A 20,913-nucleotide genomic window follows, 5' to 3' on the forward strand; every position below is an offset into this window, starting at 1 on the left:
TTGTTGCGTATGGTCTGAATCATGCCCCGCATTGGGCTTCCTCTCTTCAGGACACGTGTCATGCCCACAACAGCCAGGCGCTTCGAGCCCTCCCTTTTCATGGTTCGAGCCCTCCCTTTTCATGGTGTATAAAAGTAAGAGTTGTGCGTTACGCCGCGCCCACTTGAAAATATGGAGCAAAATAATTAATATATTGTGGTTACGTATGCGTATAGAACAGAAAATGACTTGATTGTTGTGTGTGGGCCAAATCCATGCCCCGCGTGGAGATTCCTCTCTTCAAAATACGAATGGGCTGATTGTTGCGTATGTACTAAATCCATATCCCGCGTTGGGCTTCCTCTGTTGAGAACACCTGTCATGCCCATAACAGTCACGCGCTCCGAGCCCTCCCTTTCCATCGTTTTCCATCGTGTACAAGAGTATTTCAATCGCCGCCCCGGCACTGTTTCATCGCATTGCATTTCCCCCTTGGCTTTCCTTCCCGCTTCCCCACTACCCTCGCGGGCCCCACGTGCCCGCTTTCCCACCAAACCCCCCTCTCCACTTCCTTCCTCCGACGGTCCGACCTTTCCATAGTCAAACCTTCCTTGTTCATCTTCCCCTCGTCCTCCTCCCTCTCCTAGTCCATTCAAGAGAGGCATGCGTGCGGGCGGTGGTTGCGCGCTCCGCCACCGCCGCCGTCCGTAGTAGCCGCGACCGCGAGGCGGTTCCTCGAAGAGGAGGAGGAGGAGGAGGCGCGCGACGGCCGCCGACGGGATGGATCAAGGGATGGAGGTCGGGGAGGAGGCCGTGCGGGCGCTGGGCGCGGGGTTCGACCTCACGTCCGACTTCCGCCTGCGCTTCGCCAAGGACGGCGCGGGGCGGCGCCTCGTGGAGCTCGGCGGGGAGACCCGCGACGTGCCGCTCCCGGGCGGCGCCGGGGGCGCCACGCTCCGCGGCGTGCCGCTCGACGTCGGCGTCGACAAGGGCGACCGCATCCGCTTCCGCTCCGACGTGCTCGAGTTCAACCAGGTACGCGCTGCGCCCTCCTCCTCCACCGCCTTCCCCTGCTCGGTCCCGCCCGGGGGGCGGCGCCGCGGCCATCCCCTGTTCGGCTCTCCCGGCCGGCTTGCTGCGATGCGGCGATTGGTCGGGGGGGCTTTGGGGGATCAGATGGGGCGCGGGGATTGGAATTGGATTCATGCGTTTGGTCCCTCGTCCTTGGCCTGTTGCGTCACCCAAGACCGCCCGCCATCTTGGACAAATCGTGCCGTGCTCACCTCACCTGCTCGCGGCTCGGCTCTGTCGGATCGGATCGCACCCGTTTCTTTTCTTTGTGTTTGATTGCTTCGAAATTTACCCATTCTGCTGTGCAGTATTCTTCGAACTCTTCCATTTCCCTTTTCTTACAAAAAAGAAATTAGCATTCCATGGTTGGCGACGCGGATCGAATGACAGTTCAGAGCAAGGATTCATTCCGTATATATCATCTTTTCTGTCGTCCGCGAGATCGGTCAGTCAACTCAAAACTAATCCCAGTCCTGTGCTTAAAGCCGAATCATCATCACAGCAGCACAGTTGAAGAAGCGACACCTCGCTCGTTTTCCGTTGCGTGGGGGCACAAATTCGATTCCTTGTGCCGCATTCCATTCCCGCCGGGGTCGCCGGTCAGTAGCCCCCACCAACCGCGTAAACTTTCCTTGCCGGCATCAGCAGGTACTGGGCTCTCCCATTCATTAACGCCGGAGAATGTCCAGCGTCCTGTAGTGATCATCCCATCCCATCCCTTTTGCTGCGCGCTTGATGCCTACGGGCTACCGGAGTTGAGCGGGCACCTGCATCGGCTGGCCTGGGTGAGGGGTGGATATTTGCCTTGCCTGCCTGCCTGACTGACCTCCCTTCATCATGGCGTCTTGATCTGGCAGCAATTAATTCCTGCGCTAATCGGTCAACGATCCGGTCCGGTGTGCGTTACATCGTGCAGATGTGCAATTAGGACTCCCGTGCCGTGCCATTACAAGGCTGGGGCTAATACAGACAGGTAGTACCCATGGCTCCTGGTGGGGGGTTTTCAGCCTTTCTTGGTTGGCACAAGACCACAAGTACAACTCTGTATCATTATTGATATCCTGGCTTTTTTCAGCTGTAGAACTACGCTTTGTGCGCCAGCGATGTATATGATGTATCAGTGAGATCTTTTGGGCAAAATTTGCACAAAATATGAAACCACTCCTGCGAGAAATCATTTACGTTATTCTAATTAGCGCAGCTGGATAGGTTTCACTCCTTGAGTTTGTTGCTCACTGAAGTTCAGCATGATAGCAAATGATGCGCAGCCCCGTGGTAGAGGAAAAGTTAGCAGCCCTGTCATGGAAGCTGGTACATGCTATGATATAAAAACATCGTGGGCCTTTTGGAAGTGGTTTCTGACAACAACTGGTCTTGATGTATTTCCAATGCACGACTGCAGCATGCCATTGGACCATGTGGCCCGTTAAAATGTGTAGAACCTTCTTGCTTGTCAAGGTGAAAAACAGCTTTAGTTGACGGCTTAGTTGGCTTGGGTCATCCGCTTAAGAGCCAAGACCACAACTAGGATATATAAACTCTCTGCTTAGCGCTTTAACATTAGTTGCCTTTTTTCTGATATAATAATTCTGACTCTCAAGTGTTCGTCTTGTATTTGGTGCTGTTTAACAATGTACTCTGTTTATGCTGATTTGACGTTGCCTTTTTATTTTCCCTTCTAAAAGTTGTTAATTGTAGGAGAGAATAAAGGCTTGTATTCCTCTAAACTCTAGAAGGGTGTGATATATAGATTCTATACATGGGCCTCTAGATGAGCCTCTATACATGGGCTCACATATACACTAACACCCTCCCGCAGTTTGAACTACTGGTGTAGCGGTGTTCAAGACTGGACAACAAGAAAGCCAACACCCCCCGCAGTCTGAACTACCGGCGCAGCGGTGTTCAAGACTGGATAAGAAAAGAGTACAAAGAGAGTACAAATGACAAATACCCCCCGGCAGCCACAACTAGCCACCTGCTACATTGAGGCTGGAGCGAAACTCCGCGAAGGTCGAGGAGGGTAGTCCCTTGGTGAAGATGTCGGCAAACTGGGAGGTAGTCGGGACATGGAGTACCCGAACATCGCCGATGATGACTCTGTCGCGCACGAAGTGTAGGTCGATCTCCACATGCTTCGTTCGCTGATGCTGGACGGGGTTGGTGGAGAGATACACGGCGCTGACGTTGTCGCGGTAGACGTGTGCTCTTGGCGAGTGGGCTGTGGAGCTCCACCAAGAACTGTCGTAGCCAAGACGCCTCCGCCACGCCGTTAGCGACAGCACGGTACTCCGCCTCGGCACTGGAGCGGGAGACAACTGGTTGCCGCTTGGACAACCAGGAGACCAGGTTGCCGCCCAGGAAGACGATGTAGCCGGAAGTGGAGCGGCGAGTGTCCGGACAGCCAGCCCAGTCAGCATCGGTGTAGACCACCAGCTCAGCAGAGGATGAGCGGTGAAGAACCAGGCCGAGGTCCACAGTGCCACAGACGTAGCGGAGGAGACGCTTCAGCGCAACGAGGTGTTACTCCCGTGGATCATGCATATGGAGACAGACCTTCTGAACAGCGTAGGTGAGGTCCGGCCTAGTGAAGGTGAGGTACTGCAGAGCGCCGGCCAGACTCCGGTAGGCAGTAGGATCAGCCACCGGAACACCCAGATCTGCAGACAGTTTCGCTTGAGTGTCGACAGGAGTGGAACAGGTCTTGCAATCAGTCATTCCAGCCCGCTCCAGAATATCAAGTGCGTACTGCCGCTAGTGAAGGAGAAGACCAGACAGGCGAGGCTCAACAGTGACGCCCAAGAAGTGGTGGAGCTGACCAAGATACTTCATAGCAAACTCCTGCTGCAGAGAGGAGATGACACTCTGAAGCAACTGCTGATTGGAGGCTGTGAGCACAATGTCATCGACATAGAGCAGCAGATATGCAGTCCCATCCCCACAGCGGTAGATGAAGAGAGACGTGTCAGACTTGGCCTCGGTGAACCCCAATGTCAGCAAGAACGTGGCGAACCGAGAGTACCAAGCCCAAGGAGCCTGCTTCAGACCATAGAGAGACTTGTTGAGCCGGCAGACCATATCCGGACGACTCGAGTCCACAAATCCCGCTGGCTGAGAGCAGTAGACAGTCTCTGACAGAGTGCAGTGAAAAAACGCATTCTTCACGTCCAGCTGGTGCACATGCCAAGAGCGCGAGAGCGCAAACGAGAGGACCGTGCGTACACTAGCAGGTTTCACCACTGGACTGAAGGTTTCATCATAGTCCACACCAGGCCGCTGAGTGAACCCCCGGAGAACCTAGCGAGCCTTGTAGCGCTCCAGTGTGCCATCAGCCCGATGCTTATGCGTCCAGATCCACTTGCCAGTCACCACATTGCAACCAGACGGACGCGGCATACTCCTCTTCCATCGCGCGACGCCAGTGATGATCCGCCAAGACGTCGCGGACAGAGAAAGTTACTGGAGAGACCCGCGGCTCTCCCTCGGTAGCGGAGAGAGTCGCGGCCTGAGACGCCATCCGCCGAGTCACCATGGGATGGATATGCCGAGGATCCCGATGGATGACTGGCGGGTGGTACACCGCCGGCTCGGCTCGAGAGCGAGTCGGCGGAGGCGGCGACGGCTCAGGTGTAGGCGCCGCAGGAGCCTCCGGAGGCTGAGCGTAGCGCGGCGGCGCCGGTGTCGGCGCCGAGCGACGCCAGTACACTTGCACTGGCTGAGCGTACCGCGCAGGTGCAGGGAGAGGCACCGGGGCCGCGCGTGGCGCAGAAGGAGAGACCGGGTCCGCGCGCGGCACGACCGGAGGTCCGGGGGCCGCGCGTGGCGAGGCCGCGAGCACCGGGGCCGCGCTCGTCACAGCAGGGATCTCCGGAAGTGGCGTCGGTGCGCCGGGAAAACCTGCAGGGAAAGGACAGACAAGTAACGGTGGCTGAACCACCGGGTCAGTCGGAAACAGAGACTCCAGCTCGGGGTCAGGAGAGGGTGTGGAGGAGGTAGAATAGGGGAAATCCGACTCGCCAAAGACGACGTGTCGGGAGATCAGAACACGGTGAGAGGTGAGGTCAAAGCATCGGTACCCCTTGTGGTCAGGGGAGTAACCAAGGAACACACAGCGAGTCGAGCGGGGCGCCAGCTTGTGAGAAGCAGTGGCGGGGGTGTTAGGGTAACACGTACATCCGAAGACCTGAAGGTGGTCGTAGCGAGGAGGGGTACCGAAAAGGGCATGGTGTGGAGTGCAAGCAGGAGAAGCAATGGACGGAAGACGGTTGAGCAAGTAGGTGGCGGTGTAGAGGCTCTCAGCCCAGAAGCGCGGGGGCAGAGAGGCTTGGATCAGAAGGGTGCGCACGACGTCGTTCGTCGTGCGAATCATCTGCTCAGCCTTGCCGTTCTGAGGAGAGGTATACGGACAAGACATACGCTGCTGAACACCCCGAGAGAGGAAGAAGGAACGGGAGGTGGAGTTATCGAACTCACGCCCGTTGTCACACTAGACGACTTTAATGGTGAGGCCAAACTGAGTGGACAACCAGGCAAAGAAGTGGAGGAGGGTGTGGAAGGTCTCAGACTTAGCGCACAAAGGAAAAGTCCAAGAGTAGTGTGAGAAATCATCAACTACCACCAGATAGTATTTGTAGCAGAGAGGCTGAGAACAGGAGAGGTCCACAGGTCACAGTGAACAAGATCAAAGGCATGCGTCGCATGCGAAGAAGAAGAAGAAAAAGAGAGTCAAACATGGCGACCAAGCTGGCACGCATGGCAGAGGTGCTCAGCACGAGCCCTAGTACAAGGAACATCTGTACTACGACTGAGCTGAGCCAGAACATCGCGGCCGGGGTGACCAAGACGGTGGTGCCAGGTGGTGGAAGACGGCGTCGCGGCAAAAGTGGCAGACGAAGAAGAAGGCGAAAGTGGTGCAGCGGAAGAAGGAAGGCGAAGGGTGTAAAGGGGCCCCGTGTTGTCACACCGGAGTAGCGGACGCCGGGAGGCCGAATCTTTTACAGTGAGGCCAGAAGAATCAAACTCGATAGAACAAGAATTGTCAGCTGTAAACTGACGAATGGAAAGAAGGTTTTGAACCATCTGAGGAGCAACAAGGACATTGAGAAGAAAAAAAGAACCAGGAGCAGAACCCACGACGGTGACAGGAAGGCAAGACCCGTCACAAACTATGATGGAAGAAGGACAAGAGGGGTGTAGGGGTCGGACAGAAGAGAGGATACCGGCATCTGGGGTAGTGTAGAAGGAGGCACCCGAGTCGTCGATCCACTCGGTGCTGACCGGCGGCGTCAGCCCCATGGCGCTGAATGACTGTGCCAGTGCGGCCTGGTCCCACCCCCTAAGCCAGGTCGGCTGCTGGCTGGGTGGAGCGGGCGGGGTCCAGAACGGCGCGAACAGGGGAGCAGTAGCGGCGATCATGGCCACCGGCTGGGGCTGAGGACGAGGGCCCCCCATGACCCTGAAACGGTCACATCGGGATGCGCCCTGGCCATGGGGCGCTGAAGGATGGTCAGGGCGTACCTCCAGGGCCAGGAGCTGGAGTGGGAGCCGGAGTCGGGTCCGGAGTGCTCCGAGCACCACCACCACGTCCCCTCTGCCGCCGACGCCCTCGGCCTCCCCCACCCTCGGTCTGGCCGGTGAGAGGAGCATCGAGGAGGGGGTCGGGCGGGTCGATCCGGGGTCCAGATCCAGAAGGCGGAGGCTGGTGGGATGATGAAGCGCCGTGCTCGGGGAAGGGGACGGGCGGGACAAGGAAGTAGGGCTTCTCCACGGCGACCCGACGAGTGAGAACGTCGGCCGCGGAGCGCTCGCGCTCCCAAGCGAGGGCAGCCGTGCGGGACCGCTCCTGAGCCGTCGCAGCCTCGGATTTGGCGGCGAGGAGGGCCGTAGCAGCATTGGCGGCCATCGCGGGTAGAGCACCGCGGGCACGGCTACGGGCGGCGCGGGTGCGGGAAGAGGCCCAGGCGGCGGCGCCAGCGCCAGCAGAGGAAGAGGCGGCGGCAGCAGGGGGCCAGGCGCACGCCGTATGGGCAGCCAGAGCAGAGGAATAGGAGGGAAGGGGAGGGAAGGAGGAGGGGGAGGCGCCGGCGGCCAGCCATGGCCAGCGGCGGCAGCGACGGCGGCTGGGATAGGAGGGAGAAGAGGTAACCCTAACCCTAGGCTAATGATACCATGTAGAAGAGAATAAAGGCTTGTATTCCTCCAAATCCTAGAAGGGTGAGATATATAGATCTTATACATGGGCCTCTAGATGGGCCTCTATACATGGGCTCACATATACACCAACATTAATGTCTTGGTCATGGTATTGAAAATATGCTCCTCTTAGTTTTTGTACTAAAAAAAGTTGACAGTGGAAGCCATCTTCTGTTATTTCTACATTATGACTGCAGATGTTGAACTCCATCTGCAAATTTTTACAATCTATGCTGATTACGTTCTAATTTTCTTGACTAGATGTCAGAATTACTTAATCAGAAATCTTCAGTACACGGGAAAGTTCCTTCTGGCTATTTTAATGCTCTTTATGAACTAAGTGGAGCATGGTTGACTGATGCCAGAGAAACTAAACATCTCGCATTTGATGGATATTTCATTTCCTTGTACAACTTGCACCTAAAAGCTTCTCCGTTAGTTCTTCGGGATGAAGTCAAAAAGGCTGTTCCATCCAAGTGGGATCCTGTTGCATTAGCCTGGTAAGACAATCTGATAGCTGACTCAATTGATTAGATCCTTTACTCAAAGCTAATTAGATCTTGTCTGATGCATTCCAATGATACGATTGGCTGATGCTATCATTCCAATCTGAGATTTTATCTTTCATTTTCATTAGTATGACGATGTACTTCTAGATCATTGTGGTACTCTTAAATTCAGTCTTATCCATTCACAGTGCTTTGATTTTTTATATATAGATAGATATTAGATTATGGATCAACCAACGAAAGATGTTTAGATGTTTATTACAAGTAAATAATTGCTACATGCTGGAGATGCTCACTTATATATAATTTCAGATCGGATTTTATTTGCTAAACTTTATGTTTCTTTGTTTAATTGCATTGTCTTGTCTGTTGTTATGGTTTGGTTGCACCAACCATGGATCATTGGTCATATACTGATACACTGTCCATGATGAGGAAATGTTTAACTATAGATTATTTTTATGGCACTTTTTTGCTTTCTAACAATTAAGCACGATCTGGTGAATGATAGGTTTATCAAAACTTATGGAACACATATAATTGTTGAAATGGCGATAGGAGGTCAGGATGTTATATGTGTTAAACAAAATCATTCTTCAACAATTTCAACTGCTGATTTAAAGCTGCATATGGAGGATCTTGGTGATTTTTTATTTTCTGATGGGAAGAGTCACTCCCCAATACATCGCAAAACAAAGAGCAAGGTACCAATGCTTCTGCCTCGAGTCCATGTTGATGTGTTCTTGTGTATTGGGAATAGCTAATCTGATTCATTTCAATACAGGTGCCTGATGTTTTTGTCAGGATAGAGCAGCAACCTAATAACCTGCACCTTTCTACCTACTCTGAAACATCAACCAAGGATGTAAGTATTTCTTATAACTTAGTATCAATTTGCTGCCTCTTGAAAACGAGATCGAGACAAAAGTTATATATCTGATATTCCAAATTAAACAGGGCCTGACAGTTACATGTTCGAAGAGGGGAGGAGAAGTATACATACAAAACCACTCCAAATGGCTGCAAACAGTGCCAAGGAAACCTGATGCTATTATGTTCAAATTTGTCCCTATCACTTCTCTTCTTACTGGTATTCCTGGTAGTGGTTACCTCAGCCATGCCATCAATTTATATCTTCGCTGTAAGTCCTGAAAACAACTCTTTTTCATAGAATTGTGTTGCATGCTGTTTACTTTGTTAACTGTCTTTTAAACGAAACATCTTGGTTATGATGCTATATATTTAGCTGATTAAGTTATTTTACGGTTTGTTCTCCCAGATAAACCTGATCTTCAAGACTTGCAGTATTTCTTGGAGTTTCAAGTGCCCTTACAATGGGCACCTATGTTCAATGAGCTTGTCCTTGGGCCTCAAAAGAGAAAAGGGTCCTACCCTTCCATGCAGTTCAGATTTCTCGGTCCCAAACTCCATGTTAGCACCTCCCAGGTACCGGCAAGGCGGCAATGTTATTACGCATTTCAGATTTAAAGGTCTCTACAATCGATCTTTTATTCATCGTTGCGAAAATGAAAAAAAAAATCTTCTTCTCAGTGACGTCGCAGTTTCCATATATTGACATGCATATTTCTACTCTCTTTTGTTGCTTCATTCATTCAAGGTATCTAGTTCTCAGAAACCCATAGTTGGCCTGCGGCTATACCTGGAGGGCAGGAAGTGCAACCGGCTGGCCATCCATGTCCAGCACCTGTCGAGTGCCCCAAGCATGCTGGCTGACTCCATGGCATCCTCAATGTCAGAGTGGCGCGAGTCCGAAGACACCGACCCCGGCTACATCGAGGCCATCCAGTGGAAGAACTACTCTTGCGTCTGCACCTCCGCCGTCAAGTACGACCCCGAGTGGCACAAGCGAGCCCCCGGCGGCGTCTTCGTCGTCACCGGCGCCCAGCTGGTCACCAAGGGGACCTGGTCCAAGAAGGTCCTCCACCTCCGCCTCCTCTACACCCACATCCCCAGCTGCAGCATCCATAGGACCGAGTGGACGAGGGCTCCCGCGGCGTCCCAGAAGGGGAGCTTCCTGACGGCCATCAGCACGACGCTGAGCTCCCCCTTCACGCAGCGCGACGCCCACCACCAGCAGCACGCGCCGAGGCACGAGCCGGCGCAGCTCAACTCCGGCGTCTACCCCGACGGGCCGCCGGTGCCGCTCCGGTCCCGGAAGCTCCTCAAGTTCGTGGACATGTCGGAGGTGGTGAAGGGGCCGCACGACGTCCCGGGCCACTGGCTGGTGATCGCCGCGAAGCTCGTCAAGGAGGGAGGGAAGATCGGGCTCCACGTGAAGTTCGCGCTGCTGGGCTACGATGGGCAGCAGTCGCAGGGCGACAGCTTCGCGAGCTGAGCTGATCTTCGTACAAAACAACAGGGTCAGTGGCTGATCATTGTAGATTGCAGGGTTTTGGGAGAAAGCAGCGTTAGGACAAGGATTTTTTGTTGATTTTTTTCCCTTTTTGGTCGATAGGAAGTGTACACTGTACAGAGGCAGATAATAAACCAATCAGCGCTGTGTTGACGACAAGCTCCATGGATTTTCGTGCTCTGTAATTAGGGTCGGTAGTTGTATAAATTACTATGAGAGAAAAAAATCATTATCTTCTAAGCCATGATATGAGATCAAGAGATTTGCCATCCAATCAAGGAAAATGAGAAACAAAAACACCGAACCAAAAGACCATCTCCAAGATGGGCACTTCTACTCACGTATACTCATAGAGCACTTTTGTTCCAAACCTTGGCTTGTTACAAATGCTATATAGGAGGGGGGGGGGGGGGGGGGGGGGGACAACACAGAAGGCAATAATCTTCTTAACGTAATGCATGTTTATGTAAGTTTTTTCTTAGAAAATGGAAATAATTTCGGCCTTTGAAATGGCACGCACCCAAAAATTTTAAGCACAGTTTTAAATTATAATGATATTCATGGATTAGGATTACATAATCCTGATAGTCCCTAGATTTGGAGAGTTCTCAGCCATCTTTCTCATTTGCCACCTATATTTTCCTCATTTTTGGCCTCTAAACTTCCTCATTTGGCGTGTTCTTTCCTTCTCGCACACGTGACGACATGGTCCAACAACTTGCCAACGCCTGCCTGCCCTGTTGGCTCGCGGAGGTGGGCCTAAATTTAAGGTACGTACAACCAACAGTTTAAATTTCTATCAACTCGGTCAAAATTAGAAAAATTTGATATAGGGTAATCTAAAGCAAAATACAATTTAGAACGTAGGAAGTAGAGAAAAATAGTATATCAGATAAGAGTCGAACACAAGACGTTAAGATCTTTGCTTTCCACCTTACAGACAAATCAACAGGACTAGGATGGCAATGGGCACTCATCCCCTCCCCTCGACAGATATTCATCGGCTAGGGGACTTGGTGTTTGTTGATTTTATGTACAGATCGTGCCATGACTATGCGAGACATTCATTATTCGTGTTTTAATTGGGATTCTAATTGATTTGTCCAAATTACGATTAGGATTCTAATTGACGGACCAAGAGAACATTTCTTGCTTTAGAAATAGTAGAGACAAAGATATAAAAAGGCCTTGAAAATGAAAATTGTGCCATTACATAGGAGATTCTAACAGATCCATGAAAACACCGCTACAAACAATTTCCTATGGGGTTCACATTATTAAAGCCTTGGACTGTAATGAACAAATAAAAAAATAAAGGAAAACAGAAAAAAATACCATAGGACCAGAATTGATATTTCATATAATTGAGTCATTTTGGAGTTTTGAACGCTTTCATGTGGAGCAGCGCAATAATTGTGAAAGAGACTCAAAAGGAAAAGTTCCACGAGGCTTGATTTCCTAGCTACCCCATCAAATTCTACATATTACATCCGTTACGATAGTTAATTTTTTTAAAGAAAAAAGAGGACTAATACGTTTTTTTTTTTGCCAAAGGAGGACCATTACTTCTCTCTATATGATTTTTGAAATCATTTAGAGTTTAGGATTCTTTATATGAAATCCTTCCAAAACTTGCTAGCCCTCCAAAATGACTTGTAAAAATTTTCTTTTCTTCTGCTTCATCTATACTATAAGGAACCAAAATAATTGAAATAGCCTCCTACTAAAAAATTTACCCCTACCCTCTCACAAAGGGCTCACAAATCAAAATTTTATTGGTTGAACCAGGTTCGAGAAAACTCTCTAGCGGCAAAAACAAGGTTTCCGTGATGTTTCTGCCTCCCTCGACGTTTTTTTCTCACCGCGCTTTGTACCCCCGCCCACGCGCCATCGCGCTTCCGTGATCGCGGTGGCTTCCGTGATCGCCGCGCCTGCTTCGGGGGAAAACGGGATCGCGCCGTCCCGTCCGCCTGCTACGGGGGGCTACCGTGATCGCGGCGTGACGCGGTGATCCCGTGCGATCAGATTGACGAGGAAAGGATGACGCCGTCCCGACTAGCTGCTATACTGGGATTGAGGGCCGCGCACGTCGGGGATTGACGGGCGCTGGTCGGCGGCCATGCCGGCGCTCTCTTAGGGTTTAGGTTTGCTGTCTTCCCTGATCGCTCACCTTCCCTGGACGCTGCTTCGCTTGGCCGGCAAGCGAGGGGCCGCTGCGCGAGGAGGGCCTCCAACGTCCGCTCCCGCCAATGGGTGCCTGTCCTCTGGGCTCGGGATGACGGTGCAGGCATTCCTCGACGGCGGTCACATGCGGGTGCTGGCCATCGACGACTCCGTTGCGGGTGCCGAGGACGCTCTCCTGGCCGCCGCAGCGCTCGCGAGGCTCGAGCCGGGACTGCAGGAGCAAGCCAGGACCCCGTCGCGCGCGTCGCCGTCTTCATCGACTTGGCTGCGGCAGCCGGCGCGGGGGGGGGGGGGGGGGGGGGGGGGGGGGGGGGGCTTGCTGGCCGTGATGCTGTTCTTCAGAGGCCCCACAGTCGGCCGCGGTATTCGGCCCATGAGGCGCTCGCGTTCGTGGCCGTGAGCATCGGGAGGAAGGGCTGGGGCGGCCGGCGCGAGCGGCGAGCGGAGGGTGCTGATGACCTTGGCAGTGAGGTCAGTTTGTTCTTGCCTATCTGCGGAAGGTTGGACCCTTGTTTTTCCCCGCGATGGGACCTCGTTCCGGGTTGCTGATGACCTTGGCAACGGCTGATTTCCTTTCTGTCTGCTGGCTTTACGGGCTGGTGGCGGCGGATTACTTCTTCCTCTTCCTTCTCGGGTGATACGATGGCCGATGATCCTTAAACGAAATTGATGTGCCGCGATTGGTTTGGGTGCTGGCCGATGATCCTTCTCGATGGGCGCCGAGAACAGGCTAGCGGCAGCACCCTGGTTGGGGACATCCAAAGCACGAATGCTTCGAACTTGATGGCTGCCTTCAAGGAGTTAGACGGAATACGCTTACACCGTTGAATCTTCAGACTAGGCAACGATTGACATCTCAATTCTTACGAGTCAAAGATTTGGTCTGTCCTGCTGTGTCTTCATTGGTGTTAGTGTTACTTGGGAAGGTACCAACCTAACCAAGGAGACCAGCTTGAGGTATGTGACACTCTGAACAATGGTTGAGAACAATATTCAGAGTTTGTTTAGAATGCTCCATGTGGATTCAGAGTTTTAGAGTAATTAATAATTGTTGTGCAGGTACAGGAAGCCTGCAACGTTGAGGATTCTGGTGATAGTAGTCAAGGGAGATCAGGAGCAGGTTCCATTTAAATGTTGTTCACCATCTGTGTGCAATTTTCAATTGAGGATTATCATAGAATCGTTGTCAATAGTCTAACCTGTTCCTCTTGCTCAGTGCTCTCGGCGGTTTCAGGGCTCAAACTGCCAATGGTCGATGAACAACACCAATGTAGGTTGACTTGTTGATCAAATTTATTAAGATGCATCTATGATTTTAATCTAAGTTGTAATCCTCTTGTTTTAATCTGAGTAATCTCAAAGGTTTTTATTGAGATGCATCTATGATTTTGGAGATAAATAAAGATCATGAACATACATAAAAAAATCCAGCAAAATGTATGGCTTTTATTTTGCATATTGGAGGTGGTACCTAATTGCTTAAGGCCAATATTGTTGGTTAGCTGTCTTGCTAAACTGATGCAAACATGTTGCCTCTGCTCGGGTCCATTGTTTTTTTTAATGTGTGTCATTTAATACATAAAGCATTTCAAAATAATATCATAGTAAAATAGTGAATTGTCATTAGCAGTTTTGAATATCCACATCAGCACCATGTGGTAAGGGAGGACAGGTAAATTTTTTTTTCTTTGTCACCAAACAGATATGCTCATTTTTATTTCCAAACAGATTAATCCAAACTTGGGTGATATTCAATGCATGTATTAATATATTATATGGAAAAAAATAATCTATTCAACAATATGTTGTTTATTCTTTTTTAATAGCACCTTAAATTCAGAAACATTATTAATGTTTCAGATTGTTCAACTAACAGTTATGTTCCATAGAGATGTTTCCAGTTTGCAAAGTTACTTAGACAAATCATGCTGCAATATAAATGTTGCTAATTTATTTTATAAATTTGGTCAAATTTAAAATTGTTTAACTCCTTGGGAAGCGAGATTTGCATTTTTTTTGAACAAAGGAAGTATATGTTTTGGTTTTTACTTATGAGTCATGACATGTTTTCGAGCGGTTTGTACTCGTAACTTTATTTGTGGTCTTATGTGGTTGAATTGCACTTATGCTGAAATTTTCATCTACTAGAATATTTGAAAATGCATTCTTGACCCACGTACATCTTTAGTATAAATCAATATTTTAAATAGCGGGCCATAAATCGGAGAATTTGCCTAACCGGATCAGCCAGTGCCTCGAGGAGGGCGCCGAGGATGTCCTCCTCAAGACCATCCGCCCCTCCAACGTGTTCACCGAAATGTCCACACGTGTCTTTACTATATGTGCATTGTGTATGGACATGATTTTTCTTTGTTTGTTCTTCCATGAAACAATGCACGATACATTTGAGGCACAGCTTAGATTTTGTTGCCTGGCAGTATTATGTGGAAAAGAGGCGCTTGTCATCTAGTTCAGCAGGGGACGATGCTGGTGATCCGAGCATAGTGGAGATGCTGGCGCACCATGGCCTCACCAAGAGGACTCCTATGATGACATGCACATGAATCTTGTGTTTTAGGAATTTTTGTTTGGTTTACTTATCACCTTTTTTGCTTAAAATATTTCTATGCAGAGTATAGTAGCATGATAACCAGAAGCGCTATGAGGATGAAAGACTGGTAGGAGTATATATAGCCTTCCGAGCTTGCAAGTGCGGACTGGGAACCATGACGACAATAATAGTGACCTGGTAAGATAGCCGTATACTTGATTGTTCCTTATTTTTTATGTCCATGATTGCTGATTTTTCTCTCAGGAACATACATTACTTGTTAGTTTGTTCAAAGTGGAAGAGCATGTTCATGAAACCATTCTGTTAATATTTTTCTTATTTTGAACCAGAATGAAGGACCTGAAAGAATAAGCAATGCATTATGCTAACAGTCTCTAACTCCAGTCATCTTGGCTTGCAAATAATATTGTGTTCTAAACAGATGGTAGAAGCTTATTATAAAAGTCATGTCGCGGGATTTCTAGGGTACCCACAGCCGGGTGGCGGAACGCACCCGCCTATTCCCAGAGAGGGAGTGCTCGGGAAGGTACTAGGCGATTGGCAAATCTAGCTCTGAGACAAGCACACAAGAACACACAATCTAGAGTGGTTCGGGCCGCCGGAGCATAATACGTCCACTGGAAGAGGTTTTGATCTTGGTTGTGTATGAATCTATCCTCTGCCGGGTCTTGGCTCTCACCCAGCCTGAGTTTTTCTCTAGCGGGCGCCCCCTTTTATAGACCAAGGGGTGCGGATACATAGGACGTTGGGGCCCCGACAAGTGGGCCCAACATGACTGAGGAGCATACTGCGCAGAGTACTCAAATGGCTACAGTAGTTATGAATCTTTCCTCCGATATGCCTCCATCCCCTGCTGACCCTCTGAGGCTCTGACGAAGGGAGGTCTTTTCTTGTCCCGTCAGCATGGTGCCCGTTGGGGGAGCGTAGCTTGCGGCGTGACCTGTTGAGGCTATTATGTAGGCGTCATAATGGGTGAAGCCGAGCCGTCGTGTCCATCTGTCATGACAGACTGACAGGCGCGGCGTGGGCGGTGTCATCGGCTCCACTACACGTCTTGGTAATACACGATCGGTAGTGTCCCCTAGTCAAAGAATCGCCTCGGCTTCTGCTATATTAATGCGGACGTCCACCTACCGCAATGAACGCAGTGGTAGGTGAACCCTTGTAGACTAAGCGGCCTTATATACGTGTCTGTGCTTGCAGACACGTGGCAGCTCCGGACCTCCCCGGGGCGGGATGTCAATTCCTTCCTTTAGCGAGGGGTCCGGTTACTATACAAGGGGGTCCGGGGCCCCATGGGGGGTCCCGGACTCTGCGGGGGCCCGGACCTCTACGGGAGGTCCGGAGCCCCCGGCTGCTCGAGCTGAGTGCCTGCTTCTTCCGGAACACGTGGTGCTCCAGATCTTCCCCAGCCGGGGGACGGGTCCGGGACCGTTGTCATGTGAACTGGGCTCCGGATCGCAGGGGTCCGGCTGTTTGGTTGTAGTTAAGGATAACCACAAGGCTCTTGTCTAGTCACTGCGAGGGGGTACCCCAGTTCTGGGGTACCGACAGTGGCCCCCGGGCCCACCTTGGGAGAGGTACGAACCCGCGGGTGGGGCCTACTATCGCGATGTGTTCCTACGCAACCTGATTGCGCCAGTGAGCTCATGCAGAGAGCGGGTGCCCCAGACCCTTGAGACCGGTACACTGGTTGCCAGGTCTAGGTACTAGAGTGCTCTCCACAGGGCGACGAAGGTGTAGGATTAGGGTGCGGAACCAAGCTAAGTAGCTACACAGACTTCGGATCGCTTAGGGAGCAAGCACTACTTCCCGGACCCGGCTCTTGGCGACCGTGGCGAGCGGTCTCGGCCGGAGCGGGCCACCGGAGTGGACTTGAGTCGACCGTGGCGAGCGGTCTCCGCCGGAGCGGGCCACCGGAGTGGACTTGAGTCGACCGTGGCGAGCGGTCTCCGCCGGAGCGGGCCACCGGAGTGGACTTGAGTCGACCGTGGCGAGCGGTCTCCGCCGGAGCGGGCCACCGGAGTGGACTTGAGTCGACCGTGGCGAGCGGTCTCCGCCGGAGCGGGCCACCGGAGTGGACTTGAGACGTTGCTGACAATCCCATGGATTATGCCACCGGATCTCGCAGCAAGGTGTAGGAAACCAGGCCTTATACTAGAAAGGAGCCCGGGACCTCTAGGAACAGCAGCCACGGTTACTAGGGAACTCGTAACAGTGCAGGGAAGTACATAGGCTTAGGGTACATTACCAGGCTAAGCTATGCGGAGCTTCTCTACCCCAGGATACGGCACCACTTCTCCTGAGGAGGTCCCTAGGGGTCCGAACTGCCTTCCAGCTAGAAGGGGTGTCCCTCACCTGACCACAAGCTAGCAGCTCAATTTGGATTGTTTTAGCAAAAAAGAAAGGACTCCACATGGAAGAAAGAAAACATGCAATGTTGAACGGAGAAGTGCTTTTAGGTTAAAAATAAAGACAGGACTGAGGGAGCAAATCTCCTTTATTGCTTGACTCGTGGTGTACATCAGAGGTCGGGATTACGAGGGCGGACCTCTACCGCTCCGGACCACTTACTGGTGTCGCCTGTTTGTGCGATGATGCCAGAGGCCGGGTTTACAAGGACGGACCTTTACCGCTCTGGACCACACGTAGGCACCAAATCATTACAAAGGAGAAACACTCTCAATCCTATCTTAGCGATAACCTTCAGCCGCCGCCCCATAAGGCGTGCACGTTGCTGGTCGTAGTGGAGCTGCCATCTTGGGGGCTCTTCTGAGTTGTTGGGGCGATGGCGCCCTAGACGTGCTTGTACAGCATCATCCAGCATCACCTCGGGAGCTCGGGGGTCCACTCCTTGCCTAAGAGCTATCATATGCTTAGGTAGCATGAGACAAATTCTTTGGCTTTGAATGGGAGTGGGCCCCCTGCCGTCGCTGTCCGCCGATGGAAGCCAGCCTGATGGCCGCTCATGGCGAGCCGAAGCCAGTTCATCGCCCTTGCGCAGCAGAAGGACCGGTGCGAAGTGCGGAGAGGTGCGGTCGTTCGCCGGCTTGTCCTTGGTGCTAGCGCCAGGGGCCCCCGCGCCTGGTGACGGGGCCCTGTCTGCAGCAGCACCAAGCACCTCGGGTGGTGCTGGCGACGACGCGACGACACGGCTAACTTCCTCCGGGATGGCCGTTGGCTCCAGGCTCCATGTTGAGAGAAAGCCTTGAGCCGACGCCATGCCACCGCAGAGGAAGCGTGGCCGTTGCTTGAGAGAAAACCTTGAGCCGACGTAGGGGCGGCAGCGCCCAGCGGCGCCTCCGCTGTGCGTTGCCGCGCCGGCTCTGAGGTGTCGCAGTGGCGACGCACAACAACCGCCACTGCTGTGCGCCGCCGCACCGTGGGCGTTGGCGCCCCAGTGCCACGGCATGTGGCATGGGTGATGCCATGCCTTCCTTCATCTTCTCGTTCGCCGTTGCAGATGATGAACGCAGCTCCAGAAGCCTGAAGATCCAGCCAGCGCCTGACCTCCCCACGGACGGCGCCAAATGTCGCGGGATTTCTAGGGTACCCACAGCCGGGTGGTGGAACGCACCCGCCTATTCCCAGAGAGGGAGTGCTCGGGAAGGTACTAGGCGATTGGCAAATCTAGCTCTGAGACAAGCACACAAGAACACACAATCTAGAGTGGTTCGGGCCGCCGGAGCGTAATACCCTACGTCCACTGGAAGAGGTTTTGATCTTGGTTGTGTATGAATCTATCTTCTGCCGGGTCTTGGCTCTCACCCAGCCTGAGTTTTTCTCTAGCGGGCGCCCCCTTTTATAGACCAAGGGGTGCGGATACATAGGACGTTGGGGCCCCGACAAGTGGGCCCAACGTGACTGAGGAGCATACTGCGCAGAGTACTCAAATGACTATAGTAGTTACGAATCTTTCCTCCGATATGCCTCCATCCCCTGCTAACCCTCTGAGGCTCTGACGAATGGAGGTCTTTTCTTGTCCCGTCAGCATGGTGCCCGTTGGGGGAGCGTAGCTTGCGGCGTGACCTGTTGAGGCTATTATGTAGGCGTCATAATGAGTGAAGCCGAGCCGTCGTGTCCATCTGTCATGGCAGACTGACAGGCGCGGCGTGGGCGGTGTCATCGGCTCCACTACACGTCTTGGTAATACGCGATCGGTAGTGTCCCCTGGTCAAAGAATCGCCTCGGCTTCTGCTATATTAATGCGGACGTCCACCTACCGCAATGAACGCAGTGGTAGGTGAACCCTTGTAGACTAAGCGGCCTTATATACGTGTCTGTGCTTGCAGACACGTGGCAGCTCCGGACCTCCCCGGGGCGGGATGTCAATTCCTTCCTTTAGCGAGGGGTCCGGTTACTATACAAGGGGGTCCGGGACCCCATGGGGGGTCCCGGACTCTGCGGGGGCCCGGACCTCTACGGGAGGTCCGGAGCCCCCGGCTGCTCGAGCTGAGTGCCTGCTTCTTCCGGAACACGTGGTGCTCCAGATCTTCCCCAGCCGGGGGACGGGTCCGGGACCGTGGTCATGTGAACTGGGCTCCGGATCGCAGGGGTCCGGCTGTTTGGTTGTAGTTAAAGATAACCACAAGGCTCTTGTCTAGTCACTGCGAGGGGTACCCTAGTTCTGGGGTACCGACAAGTCATATACTATTTCTTAACAAATTTAAGCAGACCAGCCACTAAATATGGTATATTGCAACTCTAGAATAGCTGCAATATAGGAAATTTAGGCACAATTACACAGGTTGGATGCATTTGGCATGGCATTATGGGAAAAACAGAGAACACGCCATCGTGGTTTTCGGAGTTTGGTTATCTAGATGAGGATGGTATAGTATTTGAGCTTCGGTTAGTTTATAAATACTTACCGATAGAGCCTTGTTGATAATATATTTATAAGTTGACCTTTTTATAGAGTAGACTTGGGTTCTCTAGAATACAGTTTGAGAGTCTTATTCAGAACATTGCTTTGTTTCCTTGCAGGTTAGGGACCCAGTTGGCTCATACTTTCTATGTCCATACTCAGGTTCATCCCCAGTAAAAAAAAATTCAATAGTGCGTAGAGCACCAAAGTGTTGAAGTAGCGAATTTAAGGAAAGAAAGAAGTAACAGAGTAGCTTTCTTGTTGCTGGTTGATGAAAATGCAGCTTCCAATCCACATGCATAGGTTGCCTACACTGACGCTGAGGAAAATGATCTGCTGGCCACTTGGGTAGTTGTACAGTACAATTTTATATACGAATAAGCATCCGTGAAAATGATCTCATAAAAATGGAAATGCTACATTTCATAAATTAATTGAATCTCAGTATTTATACTGAATAATATTTCTATATATTTTTAGGGATGTATGACTGTTTGAGCTTACTAAAATTCGTCATTAGATTTCTTTGGTTATTGTGGCATGAGTTAACTTTTATTTGGTTATTAAATAATTTTTAAGGCGTGTGATTCTAAATTGTAGTTGTTTATATGATTTTTTCGAACAATGTCCTTGTCATATGTACATATTTGCTACAAATATAAAAATATTCTAATATATATTTCCTAATTTACCTGATTTCTGAAATTATATTAAAATTTTAATTATTATCATATCAACTTGCAGCACGCCCGTGCCATGAAGTAGAAGTAGACATTGTTACTAGTTTAATTTTAAGCATCCATGAAGTAGAAAGTAGGCTGGAAACAAGTGGACGCCTTGCGCGAACAAGAGGAGGGCACATGCCTGATGGTTGGAAGTTGGAACCTTCCTGTGAGAACCGCCCAATTTACACTCGATTTAGGTGAAATTATTGATTAATTTTTTAAGATGAGGGCTAGTTCGTGTCCGTCTCTCGACACGCCACATGCTAATCCATACCTTAGAGGCACTTAATCAACACAATTAACCTAGAACGAGAGCAAACCCGGTAATCCCGGTACGTGTTTGCCACATGCCCAGGATTAAGCACATGTACCGTTACACAAGCACGTACATTGACAATGATCCATAAAGAGCAATTTTACACACTTAAAATTACAAGTTC

At 51.1% G+C, this 20,913-nt stretch overlaps 1 protein-coding gene and 1 long non-coding RNA gene across 2 annotated transcripts; both read left to right on the forward strand.

The window, feature by feature from the left end:
• The first annotated feature begins 561 nt into the window (after positions 1–561).
• Positions 562–10,377, forward strand: LOC120701525 (MACPF domain-containing protein At4g24290-like). The gene is made up of 7 exons (XM_039985539.1): positions 562–1,014; positions 7,504–7,742; positions 8,263–8,455; positions 8,536–8,616; positions 8,709–8,892; positions 9,031–9,197; positions 9,370–10,377. The coding sequence occupies exons 1-7, from the start codon at positions 760–762 to the stop codon at positions 10,105–10,107; spliced, it is 1,857 nt and encodes a 618-aa protein (XP_039841473.1). The 5' UTR covers positions 562–759; the 3' UTR covers positions 10,108–10,377.
• Positions 10,378–12,670: 2,293 nt separating this feature from the next.
• Positions 12,671–20,324, forward strand: LOC120701536. Its single transcript, XR_005686147.1, has 4 exons — positions 12,671–13,266; positions 13,369–13,429; positions 13,526–15,058; positions 19,868–20,324. It is a non-coding gene; the product is annotated as an uncharacterized LOC120701536 (long non-coding RNA).
• The last annotated feature ends 589 nt before the right edge of the window (positions 20,325–20,913 follow it).

The sequence above is a fragment of the Panicum virgatum genome, chromosome 1K, assembly GCF_016808335.1.
Source record: "Panicum virgatum strain AP13 chromosome 1K, P.virgatum_v5, whole genome shotgun sequence".
Classification (NCBI taxonomy): domain Eukaryota; kingdom Viridiplantae; phylum Streptophyta; class Magnoliopsida; order Poales; family Poaceae; genus Panicum; species Panicum virgatum.

What these genes read in the sequence shown, in the direction of transcription:
- LOC120701525 (XM_039985539.1), top strand. Translation starts at nt 760, where the DNA reads ATGGATCAAGGGATGGAGGTCGGGGAGGAGGCCGTGCGGGCGCTGGGC. An exon ending in GATCCTGTTGCATTAGCCTG is followed by an intron (nt 7,743 to 8,262) that starts GTAAGACAATCT and finishes GGTGAATGATAG; the next exon opens with GTTTATCAAAACTTATGGAA. An exon ending in TCCATGTTAGCACCTCCCAG is followed by an intron (nt 9,198 to 9,369) that starts GTACCGGCAAGG and finishes CATTCATTCAAG; the next exon opens with GTATCTAGTTCTCAGAAACC.